Here is a 24,425-nt window from a genome sequence, read left to right on the forward strand (position 1 = left end):
AAGGATGACACTGTGAAGAGTCCAGAAGGTGCACATGTCCAAATGATATGATCTGGACCTGTGGGTGCTAAGAAGGTGGATTGAAGTTCTGCTGCCAAAGTTGTGAAGCTTGCTATCTCGTAGTCGTTAAGAGCCCTACTTTTCTCTTAATAGAAGGTGACAATACATTTCTATTTTTATATAAAGTGCATTTGTACAAAATGGCCATGAGGTGCAGGATAAGTGATGTAGAGACAACTTGAAGAAACTAAGAAAATCAGCAAGAAGCACACAATTTTGGAGAAGCCCTGAGGTTTTCTCCCACTTAGGGCTCAAACCTTAAGACCAAGTCTTTCTTTTCTTAAAGAGGAATACATGAATGATTATCCAGCCCATCCATGCCCTTATTTATAATTAAAAATAATTGTTTTGGACAAAATTTTTCCATACAAATTAACTATTGACCAAAAGCTCCTAACTTAAATATAAATTGAAACTAAACTCCTTGACTTTAATTAAAATATCTAAAAAATCCCTAACTGGTCCAGGAATGAAATAAATAAGTAAATAACATCTTAAATAACCTTAAAGAACTAAAAAAACACCAAAACTATTTCTTGCTCTTCTTGTTCTTCTTGGAAGCCCTCCTAGGGTTTTCCATCCTCCAAATGTGCGCAAAAATTAGGAGGAATTTGTCGCTCTGAAAAAAGATACTCGTGGCTACTTTTGCTCTGAACTCCATCAATAAGGTGGCCACAGGTTAGCTGCTCTACAAGAATTGGGGGAGGGATTCCCATAAACTTGTGTGCTAGAGAAGGAGGAGAGAGAGAGAGAGAGAGAGAGAGGAGCGAAGTAGAGAATAAATAGAAAACGAAAGAGGAGTTACAAACGAATATATAGGGGGAGTAAAGTGGAGAGAATAGATGTGAGAGAGAGAGAGAGGAGTGGGAAGAGAATAGATAGGGGAGTGAAGTGGAGAGAGAGGGAAAAAGGGTGGGGAAGAAAGAGATAGAGAAAGATGGATAAAAAGATAGAGGATAGAGAGAAGGGCGAGAGAGATATAGAGAGATTGAGAGAGAGAAAGAGAGAATTAAAGAGATAGATATAGAGAGAAACTATGGAGAGTGGTGCAGGGGAGAGAGATGAAGAGGAATAGTGGGAGATATTATAACCTTTGATCCTTTCTGACATTAAAACCTTTGATCCTTCCTTCAAACTTTACAACCTTTGATCGTTTCAGACTGGTTTTGAGATTGATGTTATGCTCTAGGTTTATTGCCTTTGCCATTATTGAGTGAATTATCTTGACATCCCTCAGAATCCACAGAACAACAATAGTGTGACCTCTATATGCTTTGCTCTATCAAGAAACACAAAAACACCAATCCAAAGGGTACTTTTAATTTCAATGAACTAATCTATAGGTTTTGATACTTAGACTCTTAACCATTTCATGAGATTCTTAGTAGCAACTGGTTTGTAGCGATAGTGCCCATGACTCCATATTTGGTCTTGACTTAACAAAGATATAGCAACAATGATCGATACTTTTATTATTTGTTTGATCAGCGAACGATGGTCAAGCAACTGAAAAGAGAAACCAGTAAAGCATGACCTTTTGGCTTGATATGCTGTAGTCAGTTCCCAATAGACATTTTTTTCAACTGACTATCCAATAGAAACATCAATATTTTGTTTCTTAAATCCTGCATAAATTGGTGAATATATTGACTGCATTCTTAAAATATCATCAGGCGAAAGTGATATTGATCCCGTCCAAAAAAGAAAGATACCTGAGAGCACTAACTAGCCTATTAATCTATGCTACCATGATTACATCCACATATGGTTCACCAAAATCTAAAATTATTTCTATGGGACATCACAAGGCTTTCCTGCCTGATTTTATTTCTTATAAAGAATCCAAATCGATAACAAAATTTATTATTTCTAGGCGGCTCAGGTAATCCAAGAAGCCAGTCAATGAAATGAGAAGATGTATAGAGTAAAAATAAGGGGGAAAAAAAATCATAACTCAGAATCTACAACGGATTTTTTTCCCCTATAAAAGAGCTTAATATAAATATAAATTGCCTCAAAGCATATTATAACCATGAGATCGATTTCAAATAGAAACCGAATGGTACACTAGAAATGTTGCATAAACGAACATATATCCGAGAATAGTTCAGTAGTGTCTTTGCAAAGATGTCATATTTCTTTTCCAGGTCTATGCGTTTAATGGGACTGATGTGTTGAGGAAGGAAAAGTTAAAGATGGATAATCCGAATTGGGTGTAAGTAGGTATAGGTCGGGGTCATCGAATTTCTTTCCTTCTTTTTTTTTTGGTTGTGGTTGTTTGTTTTCTTTGGGGCGCAGAAGAAAGTGGGGGTTTTTGTGGTGAGTGGTAGGAGAAGTTGGGGATCGCAGGATTTTTGGCTATCACAAGAAGGCCATTGTGTAGATATAAAAATCACTTTGCTCTTCTTTGAAACAATTTTCATTTTTGCTATTTTTTAACGAAATTATTAATCATCACATAAAATGGAAAGGGACAACTTACATCCATAGAGAAAATGGTATAAACCTCAGTTTAAACAACCCTGAATGAGAAAATGAGAGCAACATTTATTTATATCAAGTGTTAGATTGCACTTTGACCATAAAAAAATGCTCACTGATCACTAAGACAAGGGCCTCTTCTCTCAAGATAGTCCATCTTGCAAGTAAGTGTGAAATAGCAATATACTCGTAGGAAATGGAGAAGGAAGATCAGCACACCTTTAAAAGAGCAATCCAGCAGGCTACCTCAAGTGCCTGGGCAGCTTCATCAATAATCACTAAATCAAAAGTAGTACTCTCCAATTTTTGAGAAAGTGCCCCAGTCAAAGTTGTCAGAACCACATCAGAGTTTTTCAACACATCCACTACCGCTAGTTGCTGCCGTTTACGCTCTTCTTTTGCAAGGCTCCTGAGTTCTTTCCTGATGTCCCTTTTCAAGTTCCTATCTTTGGTTTTCAATAGCTTCCCACTCATAACCTGAATGAAAATGAATATGAATCAAATCAGTCAAGTGCATGCATATTACAGCATCAAACCTGTCAACTCACATTCAGGTACTTGTTTGGCAAATACACATGAGTAGCTCCAGTTAGGAGGGCAATCAATCATCAATAGGGGACTCTAGTGAAGGCAATACAATGTTTTAAACATAAATTGCTGGTTTGAGAGCTCTGATGAAAACTTAATGCAAAAATAAGTACCTTGAAAACCAATTGCATATCATACATTACCTTCATTTCTTTCCGAATGTCATTTGCAAGAGCGCTATGATCTCCCCGCAAGATCTAAAAGAAAATTGACAATTTCAAACAATGGCATAAAGCAAATAGTAGTGAGAACTACAGTGTTCAAGTAATTACAGATCTAACACAACAACAGCTATATAAATCATGCCATACATGTATGCACCAACAAAAATGATTGCAAACAAACCCTATGTCACCATACTGTCAAACAAACACATATATCTAAATATGCAGGGATGTGCAAATCCATCTACGCATCTACAAATATGCGTGGGTTTCTTAAAGTGTACAAACATACAACTATAAAAATAAAATCAAATAAAAACAAGCAAATTTCATGTAGTACAGGTCACAAGTTAAACCAGAAAGAAGCCTCTCTCATGCAATCTCTGTATACTCAGAAGCACAGAAGTCCAATCAGAAAAGAAATATACCAGTAGAAACTACAATGCATGTGATAAAGAATTCATATTCCAGTCCATGCACTTTTACTTATGACTGGAGTGATTACCACTCTCCTTTTAATTGAGGAAAGTGTTGCTTCCATGAGCAACAAAGCGACAAAGTTCTAATGATCAAGACTACTATAATGTCTCAAGGTATTCCTTAGCTGTTGATACCTGTGCATCAAGAGCACTCTCCAGAACTTGAGGAAGTAACCTTGCAGGATGCCCCAATCTCACCAACTTTACTCTAAGAATAGGAAAATTCCAACACACAAAAGTCAATATTCAACACCCACTTAAAAAACAAAAAAACTAGAAGAAAAATAACACCTATTGAAATGCTACATCAGCAAGATCAGTGTTCTAGCACACAAGAAACCATCCAAAGTAAAGAGACCATATAATCCAAAAAGGCATAACCTGAGGCAGGTATTCCATGCTATATGAACTTTTTGCAGAAGTTAATAACAAGAGCAATTACTGTCAAATAAAACATACCTAGCCTTCTGATTATTTTTTTTTAAAACAGATCCTAAAAAGTCAAACAAACTCTTTTCAGTTTTTTCCTATGTTTATTCTAGACGCATGGTTGCACTATTGTACTACAAGCAATAAAGGTTCCTCAGTGGCCATCAAATAGAAAAATAGTTCAGTAGGGGAGAGCTACAATGAACTCCATCCTCGAGGTTAAATGTACAATGCATACAGTGAGAAAGAGAAATGGTGATGCCATGCTTGAAGCTCCGATACCATCATTGAAAGTAATGGGCCACTTATTTTTATACTTAATAATTCTTTTTTATTATAGAAAAGATAAAGCCCTAAGACATCAAAAGAAAAGAAACAATTGGAAAACATAGACCATAGTAATATTACACACATTTTACACACTCATGGAAATCTCTTACACTGTGCACCATAAGACTAAACAAACCTAGGAATTGCAAATCCTAAAGATCATCCCTAATCCATAACTTCCTAAAGCCTATCCATCCACACTCACCATCCCTAATCCTAATGACACTCTAAACTCTATACCCACATGTATATAACACAAACCACAAAAATCTTATAAAATGCATCAAACACAAGAATAGAGGCACATGACTAACATCTCATAAGAAATCTTTTTGTTTTTAAAGATACAGATGTAAAAGGAAGTTAGAGTAACAAGTTATACCTATAAGGGAAAAGTCGTTCAACGATGTTGTCTACAGCAATATTGGAAGCCGCACATGCAAGAATTTTGGACCCACGTTTCACTTCTTGTAAGATTATTTCAACAACAGTTGTCGTCTTTCCAGTTCCCGGAGGTCCGTGCAGCAGAAATATATCTTGTGATGACAAGGCCTTCACAATGGCATTTTTCTAGCACAAAATAGGAACACTCAGAATAGGAAATAAAAAGAAACTAAGGGGTAGGTCAGCTACTTTGGTTTTGTGAGGCAAACTTCTAAACAATGCTTAAGATTACAGTTTCGGCAGCCTAGGTGTCCAGGGATCTTGGCCACCTAGGTGGTGCTTCTAGGAGGGTACTTGTGTTCGAGCGCTCCCAATTACCAACCCCCCCCCCCCCCCCCCAAACAAACCCCGGGGGTTTGGTTGCAATTGTTTGGGGCCTACCAAACCCCCTTAATTGAACTTATGGAATATGTAATGGAAAAAGCTATTTGTAAGGTGTTTTGTGTGTGTTATTAAGATGTACTATTTCAAACACATACAAATATGAGTTTGAAACTTGAAATTGAATTACTAAAACTTAATAAGATTAAAACTTGCATGACTTGAAAGTCGAACTTAAAATACAATAAATTAACAAGTACTTCAAAGTTTAGACTAAATTATACCAAATTATATTAACTCAAATTTCAAATTGAGTTACATCATCATTACCACCACCATCACCAAGGACACTACTGTCTCCATCCCCATGATCACCACCACTATATCTGATGATGCCACGGCAATATCATCAGAGTCATACCCTTCCTCAACTTGTCATGTTTCTTCCTTGGTCACCTCCAAGTTAGCCTCCTCCTTCTCCTCCTCCTCCTCCTCCTCCTCCTCCTCCTCCCTTACTATTTTCTTGCTTTACCTTCTAGATTCAGATCTAGTGGCCACGAATGGCTCATTGGGCTTCCAACAGCCTCATGAACTTGGCCCCAGCTCAAACTCTCTAAAGGGTAAACTGCATCTTTTCTAGTATTGACCAATTGGGGTGGCAATGGACCTGGACCCGACTCGGGATTCAATGAGTAGACCCGATCTGGGTCCGAGTATGGGTCCAAAAATTGGACTCGGTGGGTAGTCCAGGTCAAGGTCTCATAATATTTTTTTGGGCTTCAAATTAGAAAATATATTTCAACATAGCTAAATACATAGATATTTTAATTTTTGGGTCGGGTTTGATCAGGTCTGGTGGGCTCCGGGCCCATGTCTAGGTCCCACACTATATTTTGGGGTCCGAATCCGGGTCTACCCCTATTGACCAATCACTCATCCATTAGTATCACAGAAAATGGGGTGTTTGATGGCACTCCTGAATGATAGTGCTCTTTTAGCCCCTGATTGTACTGAACATAAACAAGATAGTTCAGTCTCTTCTGCTCAAGCTTTTTTCTCTTGTTTGTGTGTATCCTTTTGAATAATGCATAAATGCATGATTATACAAGTTAGGGGCTTAGGGATGCCCTAATAGGGCATATGAGGAGTCGTATGACTTAGGAGAAGTAGGAGTGTTGGACAAATGGACAAGTGCGTCAAGAGATTATCATCTCGAATGTGCTAAGTTGTGCTCGCAACTAGATGAGCTACAGGGCAAATTGAAAATGCTAAGGGCCATCTTCTGCAAGTGCTTGACGCTGCACCCCATGAAACCACATTACATAAAAATCACTAGAGTATATCAGTATACTTACAAAATTGAATTAAGAACACAAATCACAAATTCATGAAAAAATACTTTTTGTACTTGTATGGATAGATTTTGTTCTTGTGCTTTACTGATACAACTGTGCCTAATGACTCTGTTGAGAATCTCTACTTATCCAGCTCAAATGTCACTTGGGCCGGGACTTCCACATTAGCAATAAGGAGAGTTGAGATGATACCTAAAGCATGCAAGGGCATATGCAGCTGGTATTCCACTTATCATCCACAATCTTCATAATCAGAGAATATTTTCTTTCATCATAGGAAAAGTTCTTCTGAATATATCCTAGACAACCACCATTGCCTTAAAATATGACCCATTAGTAGTTCCTTCTCACTATCCAACAAGCGCAATACCCTTTACCAATGGTTCAAATGCTTGGAGGGAGTAGGCAACCCCATTGCAAAACTGCTATTGCTAAAAAGTATCAGCTGCTCTCTTCCCCTTACCATGCTTAGACCACTTGCTTTTGGTCCATTCCTCAGAGACAAGCACGACCTTAAGCTTGTCTTTCTGGAACTACAATGAAAAATAGAAAATAGCAAATCTACTCAACCCTGTCCTCACCAACTCCCTCTTTTTTGTAAACTTCCTCATCATGGCCAAGACTTGGGTGTTGTTGAATATAAAAGCAGTGACAACTCTTGCTTTCCTAATTGTTCTGTCCACCACTTTAAACATTCTTATTGCCTCAAGCATGAAGTCAATGTAGTGAGCCACATTGGATGTCTAAAAACATTGCAGCCTCTAGAAGTGGGAATGGCTCAGGTCGGGTCAGGTGCGGGTCTATAAATAAAAAATGTATTTTACATTATATACTTAATAGTACTAGAATGTATTTATACTAATGTACACCAGGGCGGGGTGAGGCGGGTCAAGCTCACCCTGACCAGGCCCAATATTATCTAAGCCGGACCCAGACCCAACCTGGGTCGGGTCAAGGTCAGGTGGACCCAGATATGACCAATCAGGTCCAAGATCTGGGTCCAGACCTGGACCCAGTCAAGTTGACCAATCAGGTCCACTAGTAAACCTGACCCAATTCCCACCCTAGCAGCCTCTTCTCCAAAAATAGATTAGCAGCAGCTGCCATATGGGCTGCAGCGTACTTGTAACTACTTGAATAGTATATTGTTCACCCACCTCCTCTATATACACTAATCTACTAAACTAATAAAAAACTGTGAATCATAAGTCTGCTCTAAGCATCAATTGACTTCACAAACATTGTCCCCATTGGAAAATTCACCAAAAAGTTCATGATATTTCTTCCATGCCTACCAGTCCATATGTTTGTCATTAATGCAACCCCATTACTTCCCCCATGCATCCTTATGGGTCTTCAAGTACTTATTTGTGAGCTTCAACTCTTGTTTTAGTAGGGGCCCCTTGAGCTCATAATGTATAGGAGCCTTCAACCCTGGCCCAAACAGCTTCCAACATAGCATGGAAGCAATTCAAGGTAGTGGCATTAAAAGGAAAGCTTGCTCAATACACCCATCTGGTACTAATCTATCCAACACATATCCTCTGTCAAAAGGCAGCTCTCTATAGCATTACGCTTCTTTCTCGAACCACAACCTCAAGTTCAAGGGATATAGGCACCTTTGCTGAGGCTTCCTCTGCCCAAACCCCCTTTGCCTAGTACTAAACCCCACAAGCACCCCTTCCTCAGCATATAAATATAATTCTTTTTTTTTACCCATAAACATTCACTGATCTTTCATTGTCCTCACAATTTTTTCTTCCCCTTCTTCTTTCAACCTGCCTCTAGGCCTTCTTCTTTCAACCTGCCTCTAGGCCAACATCTCTCTCTTAACTTCAGGAGACACCGATTTCATAGGGACTACATTCCTTCCATTGTCAGCCAGATGTTTGTTTCTATGATTTATGCCGGCATTATAAATTCCTTGACAAAATTCACATTGCATCCAATTATTGTCACTTTGATTAGCCAATATTGCAATTTCCAGCCAGGATCAACCTGTTTATTTGCACCAGAAGAAACATTGTTACCAACTCAACAAACAACCTGGTACAACCAACCAGGCTTAAAAATACAAAAAGCCACCACAACCCAATCTTGAATACATAATACTTTAAGTCAATTAAGCGACAAGCCAAACTTGAGAATTGAATAAAGCAATCCAACATAGAAAATGTTGTCCAGAAAACCCTAACCCTAATCCATAGAAAAATATTGAGTAATTTACAAAATCAAAACTAGAAAAAGTCTTTTACAAAATCAAAACCAGAAAAAGTCCTCAACAAAAACCCAAATATCGAAAAAAAAGTCACTAAACCATAACTGAAAATCGATAAAAGAATTAAACAGGGGCAATAAAGCAGAAAAAATATAACAAAAGCTAAGATATCCATAAACTCAAACCCAAGCACAATATTTAAAAGAGGAAACAAATCCACACCCAAACTTCAAAAAAAAAAAAAAAAAAAAACAAAACAGAGAGAGTGAGGAAAAGAAACAAATCCAAACCCCAAAGTAAATTATATCACCAAACCCTAAACTTGGAATTGAAATCCACTGACCTTTTGAAACCCATAAAAATAGACTCAAATCAACAAGTTTTGGTTGCCAAAAAAATTTGCATTTGAATTTTTTTAATCTCTGTTTTCTTTTCTAGCAAGTAGGGTTAGGAGGGTTTGAATGCCCCCCAAAACCCTGTTACACCCTTTTAGGTCATTTTTTTTTGGGCAGGGGGGGTAAAAATCCAAATGCCCTCCCTTGAAGGCCATATTCCGCCCTTAGGCAGGGGGCATCAAGGTGCCCACCACGGCTCATAAAGTGGGCCAAGGCACTAGGCGGGTGCCTAGATAAAGCCTTGGCCAAAAAGGTAGATATCTTTTGTATGGCACCATCCTATGTGGACGTCTGCCACTAGGTGAGGCACCCAAGGCCTTGGCCCGCCTCAAGGCAGGCCAAATTTCTAAACATCGGTTCTCAAAGTTCGAACCCTTGACCTCCATCAACCAAACCTGGAAGTTACCATTAAGTAGAAAGCATAAGGGATGAAACAAAGAGAAACATGGAAAGGGACCAACCAACTTAGGGAATGCGGCATCCCATAGATGATCAAAATAAAAAAATCAGAGAGGGACCAACCAACAAGTCAAGGGAGCATGTGCGTGCGCACACAAACTCAAAAAAGCACACACAAATGCATGAACAGACATACATAGAAGTGTGTGGGGCATATATTATCGAATGAACAATCTATGCTACACAATAGGCTTGATGGCCCGAACTCACCAATCTGGACAGCACAAGTTTACTGCAAGAGCCAAGGGCATTTTCATCCTTTTTTATTGAGTATGTTATATTGTCTATATATATATATATATATATGGGTTATGTTAGGGTATTCACACTATGGAGTAATTTATCATTGTACTCACCAATTTTGGACACCTATATATCCTTGTTTTGTATATGGAGAATTTTTTTCGTAAGGTTATTTTTGGTCATTAGGAGGGGTGTGACATCGTCCACATGGGGTATGATGTCACCCACATGGAGCATTAAATGCTACTAGTGTGTCCATGTGGGTGACATCACACCCTATGTGGACGATGTCACACCCCTCTAAATGACCTTACTAAAAAAATATTCCATGTATAAAACAAGGGTACATAGGTGTCAAAAAATATTGAGTACAATGATAAATTACTCCATAGTGTGAGCACCCTAACCTAACCCTATATATATATATATATATATATATATATATATATATATGTTTTTTGTTGCTAGGTTCATTTCACCTCTCCTCAAAATTTCACCTCACCATGAGCTATATAACAAAATATGTCGTTTGATGTCCTCAGATTAAATCTGCTCTATCCAGCCTATACATACAAGAGAATAGTTTTTCTGAAATCTTTTTTTATAAAAGATTTTGATATCGATGTATCTGCATGTATTTGACAAAGGCAGGGTGTGTGGCATTCATTTGTACAAAATACCTAATAAAGTAGAAAGATCAAGGTAGGTAGCTTACTAAGCTTAGGTTGATATAAATGGAGACTAGGGTAGTTACCTTCCCAATACAAAAGAGTTGGGAGTGGGAGTTAAAATTTCATAAAAAAAATGAACTAGAAAGATTAGGTTTTTAAACTACACATGCAAAAAAAGTGGGGATTAACTCTTACCCCTTTCCCTATTACCTATATATGTTGTCAAAAATTAGGTGGTCTCTTGAATCTTAAGACATTATTTTGTTTCAGGATCATAAGGAGTGTGCATGATTCTTTTTTTGCTTGGTACTGTTTAGTTCTAAACTTACTCCAACATAAGGTTTTCCCATATATATATAGGTGTATTAGCCAAAAGTGTGGCGCCTCCTCATTTCTCCATATTTTGGATGATCTAGGACCCAAAAATCTGCAAATCCATCTAGGCCCCGAGATTAGGACCCTAAAAATAAGGATTTGAGGCCTAGGATTGCTTCATAATGTCATTTCAATATGTGATCTGGAACGACCATTTCAATGGACCCTAAAGCAGTAAGATTGGTTTGAAAAGCTCCAAATTCATTTTTCTAGGACCAATATGGATTTTCACGGGTTAAGAATGGTTTTGGGGTCCTCAATCCATCAAAAAGATGGATTTTTGTGGGGCAGGGGCACATGGTGTTTGCTTGTGGTTTGCATGTGGGGGGGGCCACATGCTAACTTTACCCTATATAAATTTATGGACAAAGTCCACATAGATAATGTACACAGGCACACAAGTATTGTTCATTTTACCAGATGAAACCAAAAAGATGTACCCCTAACATATATTATGTTTTTAAGAAAAACACTAACACATATAGAACCATCCAATGAAAGCAGAAATCACTATTTCAAACACCTGTGAATGATCAAGGTATGAGTTGAAAGGAGAAAATGAGACAGGTTTTCTTGACACCGTCGGCCGTCTCTCTCCAAATAATACAGGTATTAAATCTGCAGCTGGTCCCTTCTGTACAGTCTTGCTTAGTTGTATTAAAGTATCCTTCATCCTGCGGAAAGTGACCTACACTAAAGAATGAAATGGATGATCTTAATGCAAGATAACAATGGATACTATAGTAAAGCCAGTCACAATTAACAAGAGCAAAGATATTCAATGACGATATACTATTCAATGAAAAATCTGAGGCAGGTGAGTACGAATATTAGGTAGGATCTTCATGCGAAGCAATTGTTTACATTGTTTTTTTATGTCTAACTATGAAGTCACAAAATACAAAATGATCATTACTATATCTTTGGAATGGCAAGTAAAAGAACTTTGCCACTCAATCCACCTATAGTTGCATGGAATCTAAAAAAATTACCTTTAACTGGTCAATCAAGGATAGCGTCACACAAAGGGGGGCAATCTGAGGTCCTGCTGTTCCCCCATCTCCACCAACCCCGCTCCCCGGGAGCAAAAATAAATAAATAAGTAAAATGCAAATATATATCACAAGAATCTCTTCTGTAAGCTCTTCAAGGTTACATCAGCCACTTTTGAATCCGTAACCAAGAAACAGAAGATTAAAGGTAAATCAGTAGCTTAATTACAAGAACCTCTAGCTGAATAGGAAATATCAGCCTTAGAGTTGATGCTTCCAAGTTGATGTTTCCAAGCTGTATGAAGTATGAACCATGGAATTTGAAGTGAAGAAAGGAAAAGAGGTGAATATCTGTGGAAGCATCAATTTTTGGAGTGGGGATACCTACCAAAAGCAAGGCTACTCTACACATTGTCTATGACCTACTAAACTGTCTGACTGCAGTAACTTAGGCAGTACCACTTCCACAACACTTGTGGTACGAAAGAATTAATTAGAGGCAAATTAATGCAGTACTGAGGAACAGCCAAAGATCATGCTGCTTTCCACGTCTTTTAAAATTGTAGCACCCCTTTCAAAGACAAAAGCATATAGATTGATTCTCCTGGAAAACCAATACCCCATCCACATTCAGCATTGCATTGCAAAATAGGTCGTAAAATGCTAGAGCACATCTTTCGAAACTTCAAGAAAATTCAGAGAGCACAACTAAACCTATTAGCAGCACTCCGACTTGACTGAGTCAACTCGGACTTGCCCTACGGGCAAGCCCGAGTAGGGGCGAGTTCCATGGCAACTCTCCCCACGCCTATTAAGGAAGAAAAACAAATAAAAATAAAAATGTACAAAAAAAATGGAAAACAACACCATATTGCTTTCAATTACTTTTTTGGATGATTTTGATAGTTGTTAAGCTGATTTGAGAACTTTCAAAATTTTCCCTTTTTTAAAAATTTTCAGAAATATTCATGATCTAAATCAAAATTTTCAATAACCATCTTTTTAAAGAGGTTTTTCATCATTTTAGACCTCTACTGATTTCTAACACCTCTATTATGTTCTTTCTTATTTTTAAGTATTTTAAAAAAAAAATTTTACTTTTTTTTGGGCTTTTTTTATGTTGTACAGGACTCAACCGAGTCACTCAGCTCAGCCAATGGCTGAGTCCCTTGCCTGTGACGAGTTTTTGAACATTGCCTATTAGCCACTTCATCTAGTCCAGTTACATGAAATTCACATTTGAATGTTTTCAAAATCAAGCTCGGCTTGGTACTTGCCTGGTCTACAGCTGCATCTCATCAACTAGGCCACGTCTCTCAAAAGATTAACACAAGATGACAAGACTCATTTTGCATCTTGTAAAACTCATCGAGACTCATCAGGATGCCAAGCTCGATGATTTTTTCAAACACCAGACTTTTTGAACAAGTGGGAACACAATTGACCAGTCCAATGGCCGGTGTGGCCACATTAGTGTGATAGCCAGCCCAAATTTCAAAATGTAAGACCTAAATACCACAGTTTTCATTTTGTTAGTGACCTGATCACTACTTTTTAAAATTTGTGGGTTACCAAAGAGATCTGGAAGTTGCTTGTCACAAATTCATATATTTTTCATGTAGCAGAGTTTCTTTGATAGGTTTCTCTGCCTTCTATTTTAATTTTTTTTATAATAAAGAAGGTTGACTATAATTCGATAGATGGTAATAGTATACAAAATCCTCAATATGGCAACCCACAAGAACCAGATGCTCTATACAAAAAGTAGTTCTAAAAGAAAGTAAAAAAAAAGACGTAAATTCTCTGCCTTCTGATGTTATGAGATAGTATGAGACAATACATTACCATGTTCCAAATCAAGTATACAGTCCCCAATCACCCAAATTGTAGAATAACATGGAATATGAACCTAACTCCAACCAGTTATCCAAATTTTGATGCTGATAGTCAAATGTCCCAGATTCATGGATAACAAAATATGGATTGGAGAGTTACTTGTCCCTAGAAATATGAATATGGCACCTATAAAGGCTGCAATACAAGTGCATGGATTTTATCTTTGTGAAATTACACCAAATGTCTACAAGAGAAGTCAACAGTTCAAATTTTGTAGGTTCAGCTTTCTGAAAGGGAAGAAGGAAGAGGGAGGGAGGCGGCTGAAAAAGAGCAACAAGTCAATGGAACAAAAATGTCATAATAATAAAAAATCTCTCACCTCATTGCCTACCCTTTCAAGACGTAGGGGAGCATTAAGACCATCTTCTGGAATATCATCGAAGGCAACAGTAATTGAAGAGTCCTATATGTAATCCACAAATTAGTAAGACCCACTATTAATAACCAGAAGACCAATAAATATGGCCACCACATATTTGCAATTCATTTTATACAAGCAATACAACAAGAGAAAATACCTTTAGACGATAAACAACGCCTTGCCCAAGTGAAGCGGTACCAAGTTCTGCCTTATTAGGCTTTAGAACAACCACATCATGAGGTCCAAACTGCATTAAGAAAAGTTAACATTAAAAAAGCCATTCATGGAAAAAACATAGAATCATAAAATCCTCTTGGGTTTTAATGATTCATTTCTTTATAGGACATGAGAAAGGAGATGCTGCAGTGTAAACATAAGGATCATTCGATTTATCTTCACAATCAGTCCATGAGCGCATGCACTTCTTTATGTGTTTTGAAAGATGTATGAACACATTTTTAACCCATAGTTGTTGGGATTGAGCATGGGACCTGGAAAGGAAGCGGGGGATCATGAAATGCTAGAAGATCCCTATGGTTGGGAGCATCGTTCATACAATGCCTTTGTTAGGGATCAAAATCCCCAAATGTTCGGGATTGGGATTCCAAATTCTAGGGATCTTAATCCCTACCCTTTGGGATCTTGATCGCAACTTTTTGGGGATCGTACTTCCAACCTTAAAAGTATGTACAGTTTAGGACTATATAAACTCCATAGAGTATGGACCTCTTTATATATAACCAGCAAGCAATGCAACTATACTAAAAGTAAAGTTGTGTTGCTAGCTACCTATAAATCAATAAAATCATCAGTTTGGCTGTTATCTTGGATTTTAAAGTTTGGGATTGAGATCCTTAATAATAGGAATTGGGATCCCTAACATAGGGGATTGAGATCCCAAAATTCAAAAATCGAGATCCCTTGCAAATCCCCTTCTCGGAGCGCTGGAGTGAGATTCCGTAGTGGAATCGCCAAAAGGTTCCGGAAAATGGTAGGCACCCCCTAGGCGCCCGCCATGCCTAAGGTGGCCATCGCCTAGGTGGGTACCTAGGAAGCTGCCCAAACCTCAAGCACCCAGAGGTCACAAACATTAAAAAACATGCACATATGTGCTGCCCAAACGCACATATATGCAGATATTTGTGTCAATTTTGTATTTTTTTTTGCATTTACATGTATTTTAACATACTTTTTTATGCAAATATATATGCATGAATGTTGAAACACATTCAAAACTTCAAATGTATCGAAAATTTTGATTCTAACATAGTGAAAAACATAAACAAGTCCATAGTGTATTAGTGTCTCCACTCCATAGTGGCACAATCCATACTTCACAAATAACCTCACCCTTAAGATAAGGTACACTTTCATATGATCCTTCAAACTTTACAAAATTTTCTTGAATAAAAAAAATTGCAAAACTGCTCAATTTTGGGTTTATTAGGGTTTAGGGAAGATTTTTTTGCACTTTGGGGGGTCTCAAATACCCCCAAAACACCCTTTTCCCTTTGGCATCGGTCAAAAAGACCCAAAATGCCCTCACGGGTAAACTTATCAGCAAAAAAAACCTCAAGCACTGCACACCTGCCTGGAAAGGGCGCCCAGGCTAATCCCCAGCCCAAGCATGGGCAAGGTGGCCTAGGGACCCTTGGGCATGCAAGCACTGGGCGGGCTGTGTTTTTTTTTTTTTTTTGAACTAGGATTGCCACCTATGTTGGGAGATCCAGGCAACTATGTTTTAACCATCTACGGAGTAAGAATACGAATGAAACTTTTTGCCATATGTAGCCCCTTTTGGTTCATTGGTGCTTAGGGCCAAATTCCTCACTATGACCATCTTTAACACAGGATGACTCCAATCGTATTGAATTCCAGTGACATATAGGAAGGCCTAGAAGAATTGGGATCACCTTCTTGGCAATGCGACATGGCTCAAAGGGCTTGGTATAACCTTTTTGGTCACTCTGATCAATCAGGTGCTCCTTGAAACTCCCAAAGCACTGAATTGCACTTGGAAAGCAGTGACCTTTTCTAAAGCAATACACTATCCTTTACAGGTGTTTTCTAAAGCAATGCACTCCACCTTTTCCACTCTACCTTTTCTTTGGAGTAGAAAAGATAGAGTGGGTGTGGCAAAGGAAAGCATGAATGTGAGAACAATATCGCATCTCCAGTTAGAGAGAACTTTGGACGGTTAAGGGTAGAGAAACTAGTAGATCTATGCTTGGCCATAAAGGCAGGACAAATATGGAGCTGAGTAATAAAAGGGGTGTTGAAGCATAACTTGGGCCGCAACTTCATAGAAAATCCAAGGCCAGTGCAGGTTGGAGGGTCACTAAGGGGATGGGATAGGAGAAGTAAAGGTAGATTCTATGAGACCAGAAGGTGTCAGAGCCTCAATGATGCTAGGAAAAAGGCACATGTTAGTGGTCCCATGATCTTCATAACCTAGCTTCATGGCGTCATTGTAGTCAAAGGAGTTTGTCTCAATGTGATAAGATGAGAAGCAGGTTGTCCCTCACAGCATAAAGGACTGCAATATTATTGAATCGATGCACCCCTTGGAATCGCTGTCCAACAAGTTTATACAGTAGTTAACTATTGTGATTCATTATTTTTGTGCTCACCAACATAATTCTTTATTTAGCAGTTATTACAGTCCAACAACCAACAATTGACCATCCATATATTGCAGCAAATATTTCGTTGAAAACACATGAAACTCTTATTTTGACAAAATCCAACGAAATGGAAATTTCAGAAGGATCTTTCTGTTACATCCTCTGCATGATCACTTACAAAAGCTATAAAGTAGTAGTTTTAAAATTTAGAACTCCAGACTTGCCAGCATTGACTTGACATGCAAACCTATCTAGTCCAAAAACAAGCAAATTTACAAGGCAAGTCACAAGTCTTTTAAAATTGGTGGATGTTATGAATTTATGATAAAAGTAGGGCTTACAGTATAAAACTCGCCAAATAAACTTGGGCTAGACCAATTTGAACCCAGAGCCGCATCCAAGTTCAAAGGAACATTAGCTTCACAAAGATTTCTTTCAAGGGAAATGCAAATGGAACAATCAAATAGGAGACGGTTCTTGGAAGTTTGACTTGCAAACACTAACTATTCTTGAAATTTCTCAGTCACATGTGCCTAGAGATAACTCAATGGAACTCACACATCTTCTCAATACTAACACAAGACAAATCGTCAAAAGAAGTTTTGAAGGACAAAAGATTTTCCATTTATAAGACTATTTTGGCATCCCCACCTTGTGAGCTGGAAGAACATCCCCCTTATTTGGTTGCAACACAAGAAGAACTTTCCCCATAAGCCCTGTCTAAAGCCAGGACAGAATAAAAATTATCTCAGAGTCAATTAAGGTAAAAATACAGCAAGAAAATACACAACGAACTTTTAAGGAAAAAATGAAATACTTGAGCATCTGAACATTTCAAATTAAGAAGGGCCGAGCCTCTCTTCTGAGCTATTTCTATGTTTCGTGTTGCATTCACGTCCATAGATGCCGATATTTCAGCTTCCTAACAATGTGAAAAAAAAAGAAAAAGATCAAGCAGGTAACATATACCCAGATTCAATAAACTGGAGAATGACAAAGGGCTTGATCATCACATAGCTCAAATAGGCATTCACCAAAGCTAAAGAAACAAGTATACCATGAGATTCCAATCTAACCACAAAAATAATAGTATAAAGACGCATATTCTTCTCCTTCCATATTCATGTTAACAAGTTAACCAACGAAACCGGTAAGCGAAGTCATGGCCAAACACAAAATGATACTAGTTTGCTACAATGAGAATACAAATACCAAACAGAAGGTCTCCCAATCTAAAAACTCAACTTAAGATAAGTTTTGTGTGAAGTCACTCTCACTGAAGACTGCCCCCCAGTATGAACTATCCATGAATTTCTCCGATAACAAGCATAAGTTCCAAAAATCAACAAATTGACATCCAATCAAATGGATGAACTGCATTTATCGATGTATTCACAACCATGTCGATGAAGATCCAAGCATGGCTCCAGAATTAAGCAGGCCAAGCCAAAAGTTGATTTTTTGCAACAGAATTTGTGCACCAACTGTTAAAGAAACCAGATATTCGTCCTATAAACGCCAAAAATACCAGACATTTCATTTAAACAATAAACAAATGTTCCATCCCTCTCAAAAAGACCTATGTCATTTCAAAGCAATTTACGCCACAAAGCAAGTTCTTAGAAAAACACCAAGTTGGATTCCTAAAGAAGAGAATGCAAAGTCCCCAATTGAAATGAGGGTGTACCATGAAGCATATTTGCTTGCTATTCACAATAAAACGAAATATTTAACATTTCTAAGATAAATTCTTCAACCGCTTTATTCAATAAATTATTAATATTACCAGTGTATGAATAGAGAGAGGAGAGAGAGAAACTACTAGAAACACAATCGCTCAAAACACAGAAAAAGAAAAAGAATTAGGGATTTAGAAAGAGAAATAAGGTATCACCTTTTCCATGTCAATAAGAGGCGCCATTGTGGAGACGAATTGTTGCAGAGAAATTGGAGGCGATCTCTTTCCGCCACCGAACTCCATCGCAACACTATCTGACCACCCCAACGAAGGAGAGTGCGAGGTTTACAATCTAGAGCGGAGGTTCGACTATGCCCTCTCTCCCCCATACGATGCCATTTTTTACTTTAGTAAGGACAGGAGTAATGTGCTCTCATTTAGATTTTGCCAAAAGATATTATACTCCCGCTAGAGTATACTGTCTAATTACTCCCTAAGGTAAAATCTTACTTTTAATTAACTTAAACAGTATGCTTACTGGTCCTCACCTGTCCAATTTCATTTAAGCATATAATAAAAAGGAAAACTATTAGGTCGTCTATCAAATAACCTAGTTAGTATGAAATGGGTGACTTACTCCCTCTGGTGAAAGAGTTATTTACCTACGAGACGATTATTCTGAGTATAATTGGGTATTGAATTTTTAGATAGACCGGTTTGACACCCAAAAATTGAATAATCTCTATTTTTAATCATGGGAGGGATATTTATCACAAGCATATGGAAAGGGTGCGGTCGAAAGTAGTTCGGAAAGATATGAGTACTTATGCCCTCACTTAAAATACGATTTTTAATAGAAAAAAATAGTTGACTAGGATTCGTGTAGTACCTTTAATAGAAGAAAATGGTTGATTAGGATTCGTATCGTCTATTCCAATTTATTAAAAAAAACTATGATGATGATGACGATGATATGCAAAGTGCATTTTTTTTTCTTTCTTAAATTGGTCTTAAGGTTGAAGAGGTTATGTCATCAAATTTTTGGATCCTATAGATATTTCTATTATTTTTAGTTTTAAAAAATATTTGTGTATATTTCAAAATAAAATAGTATTTTTCATGGTTTTCTATAGCTTTATTTTGTAGAGAGAGAAATGTGTAGTTTTTAAATTCCACATTGAATAATAAAGTGTGGATTGAGTAATATTCAAGTATAAACAATCCCATGCATTGAACTCTTTGCAACACTATCGGACCATCACAATGAAAGAGTGTGAGGTTTAAAATCCAAGAGGAGGTCCACCCCCTCTCTCCTATACAATGCCTTTATTTATTTTTTTAACCTTAGTAAAGCGTAATGTGCTCTCATTTAAATTTTGCCTAAAGATATTATACTCCCGTTAGAGTATAATGTCTATTTACTCCCTCAAGTAAAATCCCAGTTTCAAATAATTGAAACAATATGCTTACTGGTCCTTATCTGTGTATTTTCATTTAAGCATAATAAAAACGAAAGCTATTTGGTCGTCCATCAAAGGACTTAGTTTGAAATGGGTGACTTACACTTCAGGTGAAAGAGTTATTTATGACCCTCCTTGGAAATACTATATGATTATTTTGAGAATAAGTGGGCATTGAATTTGTAAATAGATTGGTGTGACACCCAAAAATTTGGGGTCATACAAATTTCAAAAATATGATTTTCTAGAGGTGTGGCTGCATATATATATATATATATATATATATATATATATATATATATATATATATATATATATATATATATATATATATATATATATATATATAGGGAATGAATTCATGCAACGGTTGTACAGTAGTATACTATATATATATATATATATATGGGGAATGAATTCATGTAGTATAATGCAACCATCTTTAAAAACCGTGTTCAAGACACTTGTTTGACACAAAATTTTAAATGTAGACTCTTTTCATTACTAAGAACAATCACAAAAAATTGTTTTTTGAAAAATGCTCTAGAAAGTTTGCATTCTAGTCTAATTAATATAAGCCGTCCATTTTATTGAGATGGTTAGATATAGGCCTCAGAAGGATTTTTTTATTCCCAAAATTTTTATATAGCGTTATCATCATTAGATTAATAATGCTAAAAATGGAAAAAGTGATTTTAAATTTGTTAAGACCTAGATCTTGAAATTCACCAAATGGATGGTCGAGATTCATTGTTGGATGGGTACTAATTTTGACCATATCTAGGGTGCGAATTGAATTTTGTTTCTTCGTAGGATTGATTATGAGGATGAAGAGAATGTATATGCAAAATTTAGGGTCATACAAATGCCAAAAATATGCTTTTCTAGAAGTGTGGTTGCATTATACTACTATATAACCGCTGCATTATATCATTTCCCTATAAGAAAAAGCTTATATGATGATGCTACTTTCTTTCTTTTTTTTAATAGAAAGTTCACTAAATTTTATTGCTCTAGAATGAAATTAAAGATTCCGAAACGGATACATCAGAAAGAGTAGTACCGCCTTTGGCAAGGAAATTTGCCAAAGCATTCGCCTCCCTATAAACGTGAACAAAAGAAACAGAGAGGGAAGTGGATAGATCCAAGATTTTCAACGACAATGGTTTCAATTCTCACTAGAGAAGTTGTTCCTTCTTGCACCACAATATCACATTAAGATAATCTCCCTTTAGAATGAACTCATGCCCCAATTTCCTATCCACAATAGTACACAGACCAAAAAGAAGGGCACAAAGTTCAGGAAAGTTAGCAGTCCAACACCAATAGGACCTACATAAGAAAGAACCACATTTCCATCCTAATCTCGAATCACTCCTCCAAAGCCAGATACGGATGCTACCTTATAATGTACAACTACGGATACCCCTAAAAAAATCCATCAAAAAAAGTAGTTTTATTGTTGAAAAACCCTTTGATTGATCATCTTAACATCGAGATGTATGACTATGAAAAATAAAAAGATTTAGGTCTCAGAAATAGTGCATTTTACAATATATTATCTACACCATCCATTTTCAAGATTTTCACATGTTTATAGATCTACTTGATTTTAATCATTTTTAAAATTTAAAATTTTATAATTAGATGTAAAAATAGATTTTGAGATAATCCTAAAAACATTTTACATTAAAATTATACACCATGATAAAATTTGAAGGTGCCCCTTATTTTTACGCCTACGGATGCATCCCTAGTAACTGCACCCTTCATAAAATTTGAAGGTGCCCCTTATTTTTACACCTACGGATGCATCCCTAGTAACTGCACCCTTCCCTATATATATATATATATATATATATATAGATATATATATATATATATATAAAACGACCACCAACCACAAAGAAAAAGATGGTGGACCAAAGATCCATCATATAAAAATGGACTAGCAAAATGTTTTAAGAAATCGAGTTGTTTTGAAACAAATCTTCAACAAAAAGCTAAAAGCTGTGCTTGTGAACCCAATCTTGAGTTTTAGTTTTGCGAACATTCCCATTCATGTGGAAAGTTGGATTAATCCAATAACAACGCTGATAAACTCTGTACTTCTTCTTTCAAGGCCTCTTCTCCTTTTGATTTGGGATTGGACGATTGAGAGTCGATCTCAGCTACCATTTCACAAGCTCGCTGATAGGATTTCTAGTGGGATTCACCACCTGGGCTGTGCATGGATGCCGGTTTTACCGTATCAAGCAGTGTTTTGGCCTCTGCAATTCTTCCCTTCTGCATCAAACAAATAGCCAAGTTGCATTTCGTGGTGTTATCTGGTTCGATCGCTAATGCCTTCCTGTACTCTGATTCGGCTTCTTCGAATTTTCCTTGTTGCATATATACCCAACCTAAATTGCCGAGGATCCTGGCCACCTCTTGCTCTAGAGAAACATGAAACTTCTTTCCCTGAGACCTGGCTATCTCGGTCTTCTTCCCACTGAAGGCCTCCCCATCCTTGATGATCTTCAGCTTGTGTTTAAGCAACTCAATCTGATCATCAAGGTGCCCGCATCTCTTGTGGAGATCGAGGAGAACATTGTCGAGAGATTCCGGGGTTGGTCACTGCAAAGATGGCGAAAAGATTTGATGGCCTCAATCTCCTCTTCTGCTCTGTTAACTTGTTTCATCACAGTGGCCATATCTTTGAGAGCACTATCCACCCTATCACCATGGTTAATTGCTGACCAGAACAGAGCAATGGCTCTGTTGGGATCTTTGTCCACAAGCTGAACATGCTTTGCCTTCACATAGTGAGTCACCAGCAGGAACCTTGTGAAGGGCATGGTATGGCTCCTGCCTCTCCTGAACCTTCCGGTTAACTTCTTTTTCCGGAGTGCAAGGAGCCAATCTCCATGCTCGGAGGGCTTCTGGAGCCTTCCAGAAGTCCCCCCGCATTCTTGCTAGATAAAGAAGAGAACCAACAAAAATATTGCTGGAAAAACCAGTCTGGCACTGGAAATTTCTTTTGAGAGTTCCATAAATCTCCCCACATTCTTGCAGAAAGAAGAACAGACCCAACAACAATCGCGCCAGAAAATGGCTTGAAAAAAAGAGAATGAGAGAGAGTGAGAGAGAGAATTTGAAATTGGGACACTTAATATATTTACATAGCCGTTATTAATCTTTAATTACTACATATTTTTGGGTAAATATTAATGGGATATAGATGCATGCATCGACCGTTATCAAAATTTCAAATATGTGGTGGAAGATAGGATGGAAAATCGTCATACACATTGTGTGTAAATTGTGGCATGCCTATTAAGATACCCACCGTCCAATCAAAATTGAATGCTAAAGATTGAATCGAAAATTATGATCAGATTATATATACCATGTCCGATCTCTAAGATCCAAAGTAGTTTGGATAAATGACCGTGCAATATATATGGGATCATCTATCTTCTGGATATGCCGTTTTAAGAGTGTCATTGAATAGACACAAATTTCAAAAAAAAAAAAATCTCGAAGTTCGTGGCTCACCCCAAACCATCCAATTTGAAACCTAATGAGTTGGAATAATTGTAACCTTCATGTACAGAAAAAAAAAAAAAGGTCTCTTCATAAATAATCCCATATATGATATGTATACCACTGGAGCATTACTTTTATTTCCAAACTTATGTCAAAGTTTGGTTGAATTTTGTCCAAGCTTTTCTCTACCATTAAGACTGATTTTTGTGAACTATAGATTATCGTAGAGCACATGGTTTTAAGTATTTGATCACGCAAAGATTGATAACATAATCAAAGGACACACTATATAAATGGAGATAGACTACGGTAAATAAAACATGCCGTTAGTAGTATTTTTTGGTGCAACTTATTGAAAATAAATTATTACTTAGTATAAGGAAATGGTAATGGCGATAAACATGTGGCCATCAAAGGTAAAATATATGCAAGTCAATTTGAGCATTCTCAAACCGGCATGTATAACTAGGGGTGGCGACGGGTCGGGTCCGGCCGGACCTAGACCTGGACCCAGATCCGACCAGACCGAAATTCGTCGAACTTGAACCTGGACCCGGACCCCACCTGACCCGATCGAACCCGACCCAAAAATAAAAAGATCTATGCTTTTAACCACATTCAAATATATTTCATATATAGAGACTAAAAAATATTACTGGACCCGGACCCGGACCCAGACCCAAATAGTGTTCAGGTCCAAGATTTGGATCCGGACCTGGATTGGGTCTACCCCTTGGGTCTAGGTCCTTTTCCATCCCTATTATTAACTAAATTAGGATACCAATCTATTATTTAGAACCTGTGTAAATATTTGGCATAGACAGGTTCTTAATTTGTGTCATGGAGGTGGAAGGATTATAGAGGGGAATAACTA

General features: G+C 37.3%; 1 protein-coding gene and 1 non-coding gene across 34 annotated transcripts in view; both read right to left on the reverse strand.

The window, feature by feature from the left end:
* Window positions 1–18,903, reverse strand: part of LOC18439986 (DNA-binding protein) — a 31,594-nt gene extending 12,691 nt beyond the window's left edge. For 3 of the 33 annotated variants that reach the window (XR_016052889.1, XM_006850140.4, XM_088863132.1), the window contains exons 1-10: window positions 18,780–18,903; window positions 17,703–17,807; window positions 17,537–17,605; window positions 14,419–14,508; window positions 14,220–14,303; window positions 11,536–11,700; window positions 4,914–5,101; window positions 3,908–3,980; window positions 3,273–3,326; window positions 2,761–3,018 (exon numbers count right to left, since the gene is read on the reverse strand). Coding sequence is in view for 24 of the 33 variants with exons in the window: in XM_006850140.4 (XP_006850203.2) it covers window positions 2,761–3,018; window positions 3,273–3,326; window positions 3,908–3,980; window positions 4,914–5,101; window positions 11,536–11,700; window positions 14,220–14,303; window positions 14,419–14,508; window positions 17,537–17,605; window positions 17,703–17,807; window positions 18,780–18,866 (1,173 nt within the window). In the remaining 9 variants the exon portion in view is untranslated. Of the gene's footprint in view, window positions 1–2,760; window positions 3,019–3,272; window positions 3,327–3,907; window positions 3,981–4,913; window positions 5,102–11,535; window positions 11,706–12,004; window positions 13,820–14,219; window positions 14,304–14,418; window positions 14,509–17,536; window positions 17,606–17,702; window positions 18,395–18,779 lie in introns of those variants that run through there. The other 30 variants (XR_016052890.1, XM_020670619.2, XR_016052896.1 and 27 more) reach the window with 22 other exon arrangements.
* A 3,231-nt stretch (window positions 18,904–22,134) lies between these two features.
* On the reverse strand, window positions 22,135–23,071 carry LOC18439987 (protein POLLENLESS 3-LIKE 2). The gene has a single exon (XR_016052899.1). It is a non-coding gene; the product is annotated as a protein POLLENLESS 3-LIKE 2 (transcript).
* Between the last annotated feature and the right edge of the window lie 1,354 nt (window positions 23,072–24,425).

The sequence above is a fragment of the Amborella trichopoda genome, chromosome 3 (assembly GCF_054954075.1).
Source record: "Amborella trichopoda isolate Santa Cruz 75 chromosome 3, AtrichopodaSantaCruz75HAP2 v2.0, whole genome shotgun sequence".
Taxonomy (NCBI): domain Eukaryota; kingdom Viridiplantae; phylum Streptophyta; class Magnoliopsida; order Amborellales; family Amborellaceae; genus Amborella; species Amborella trichopoda.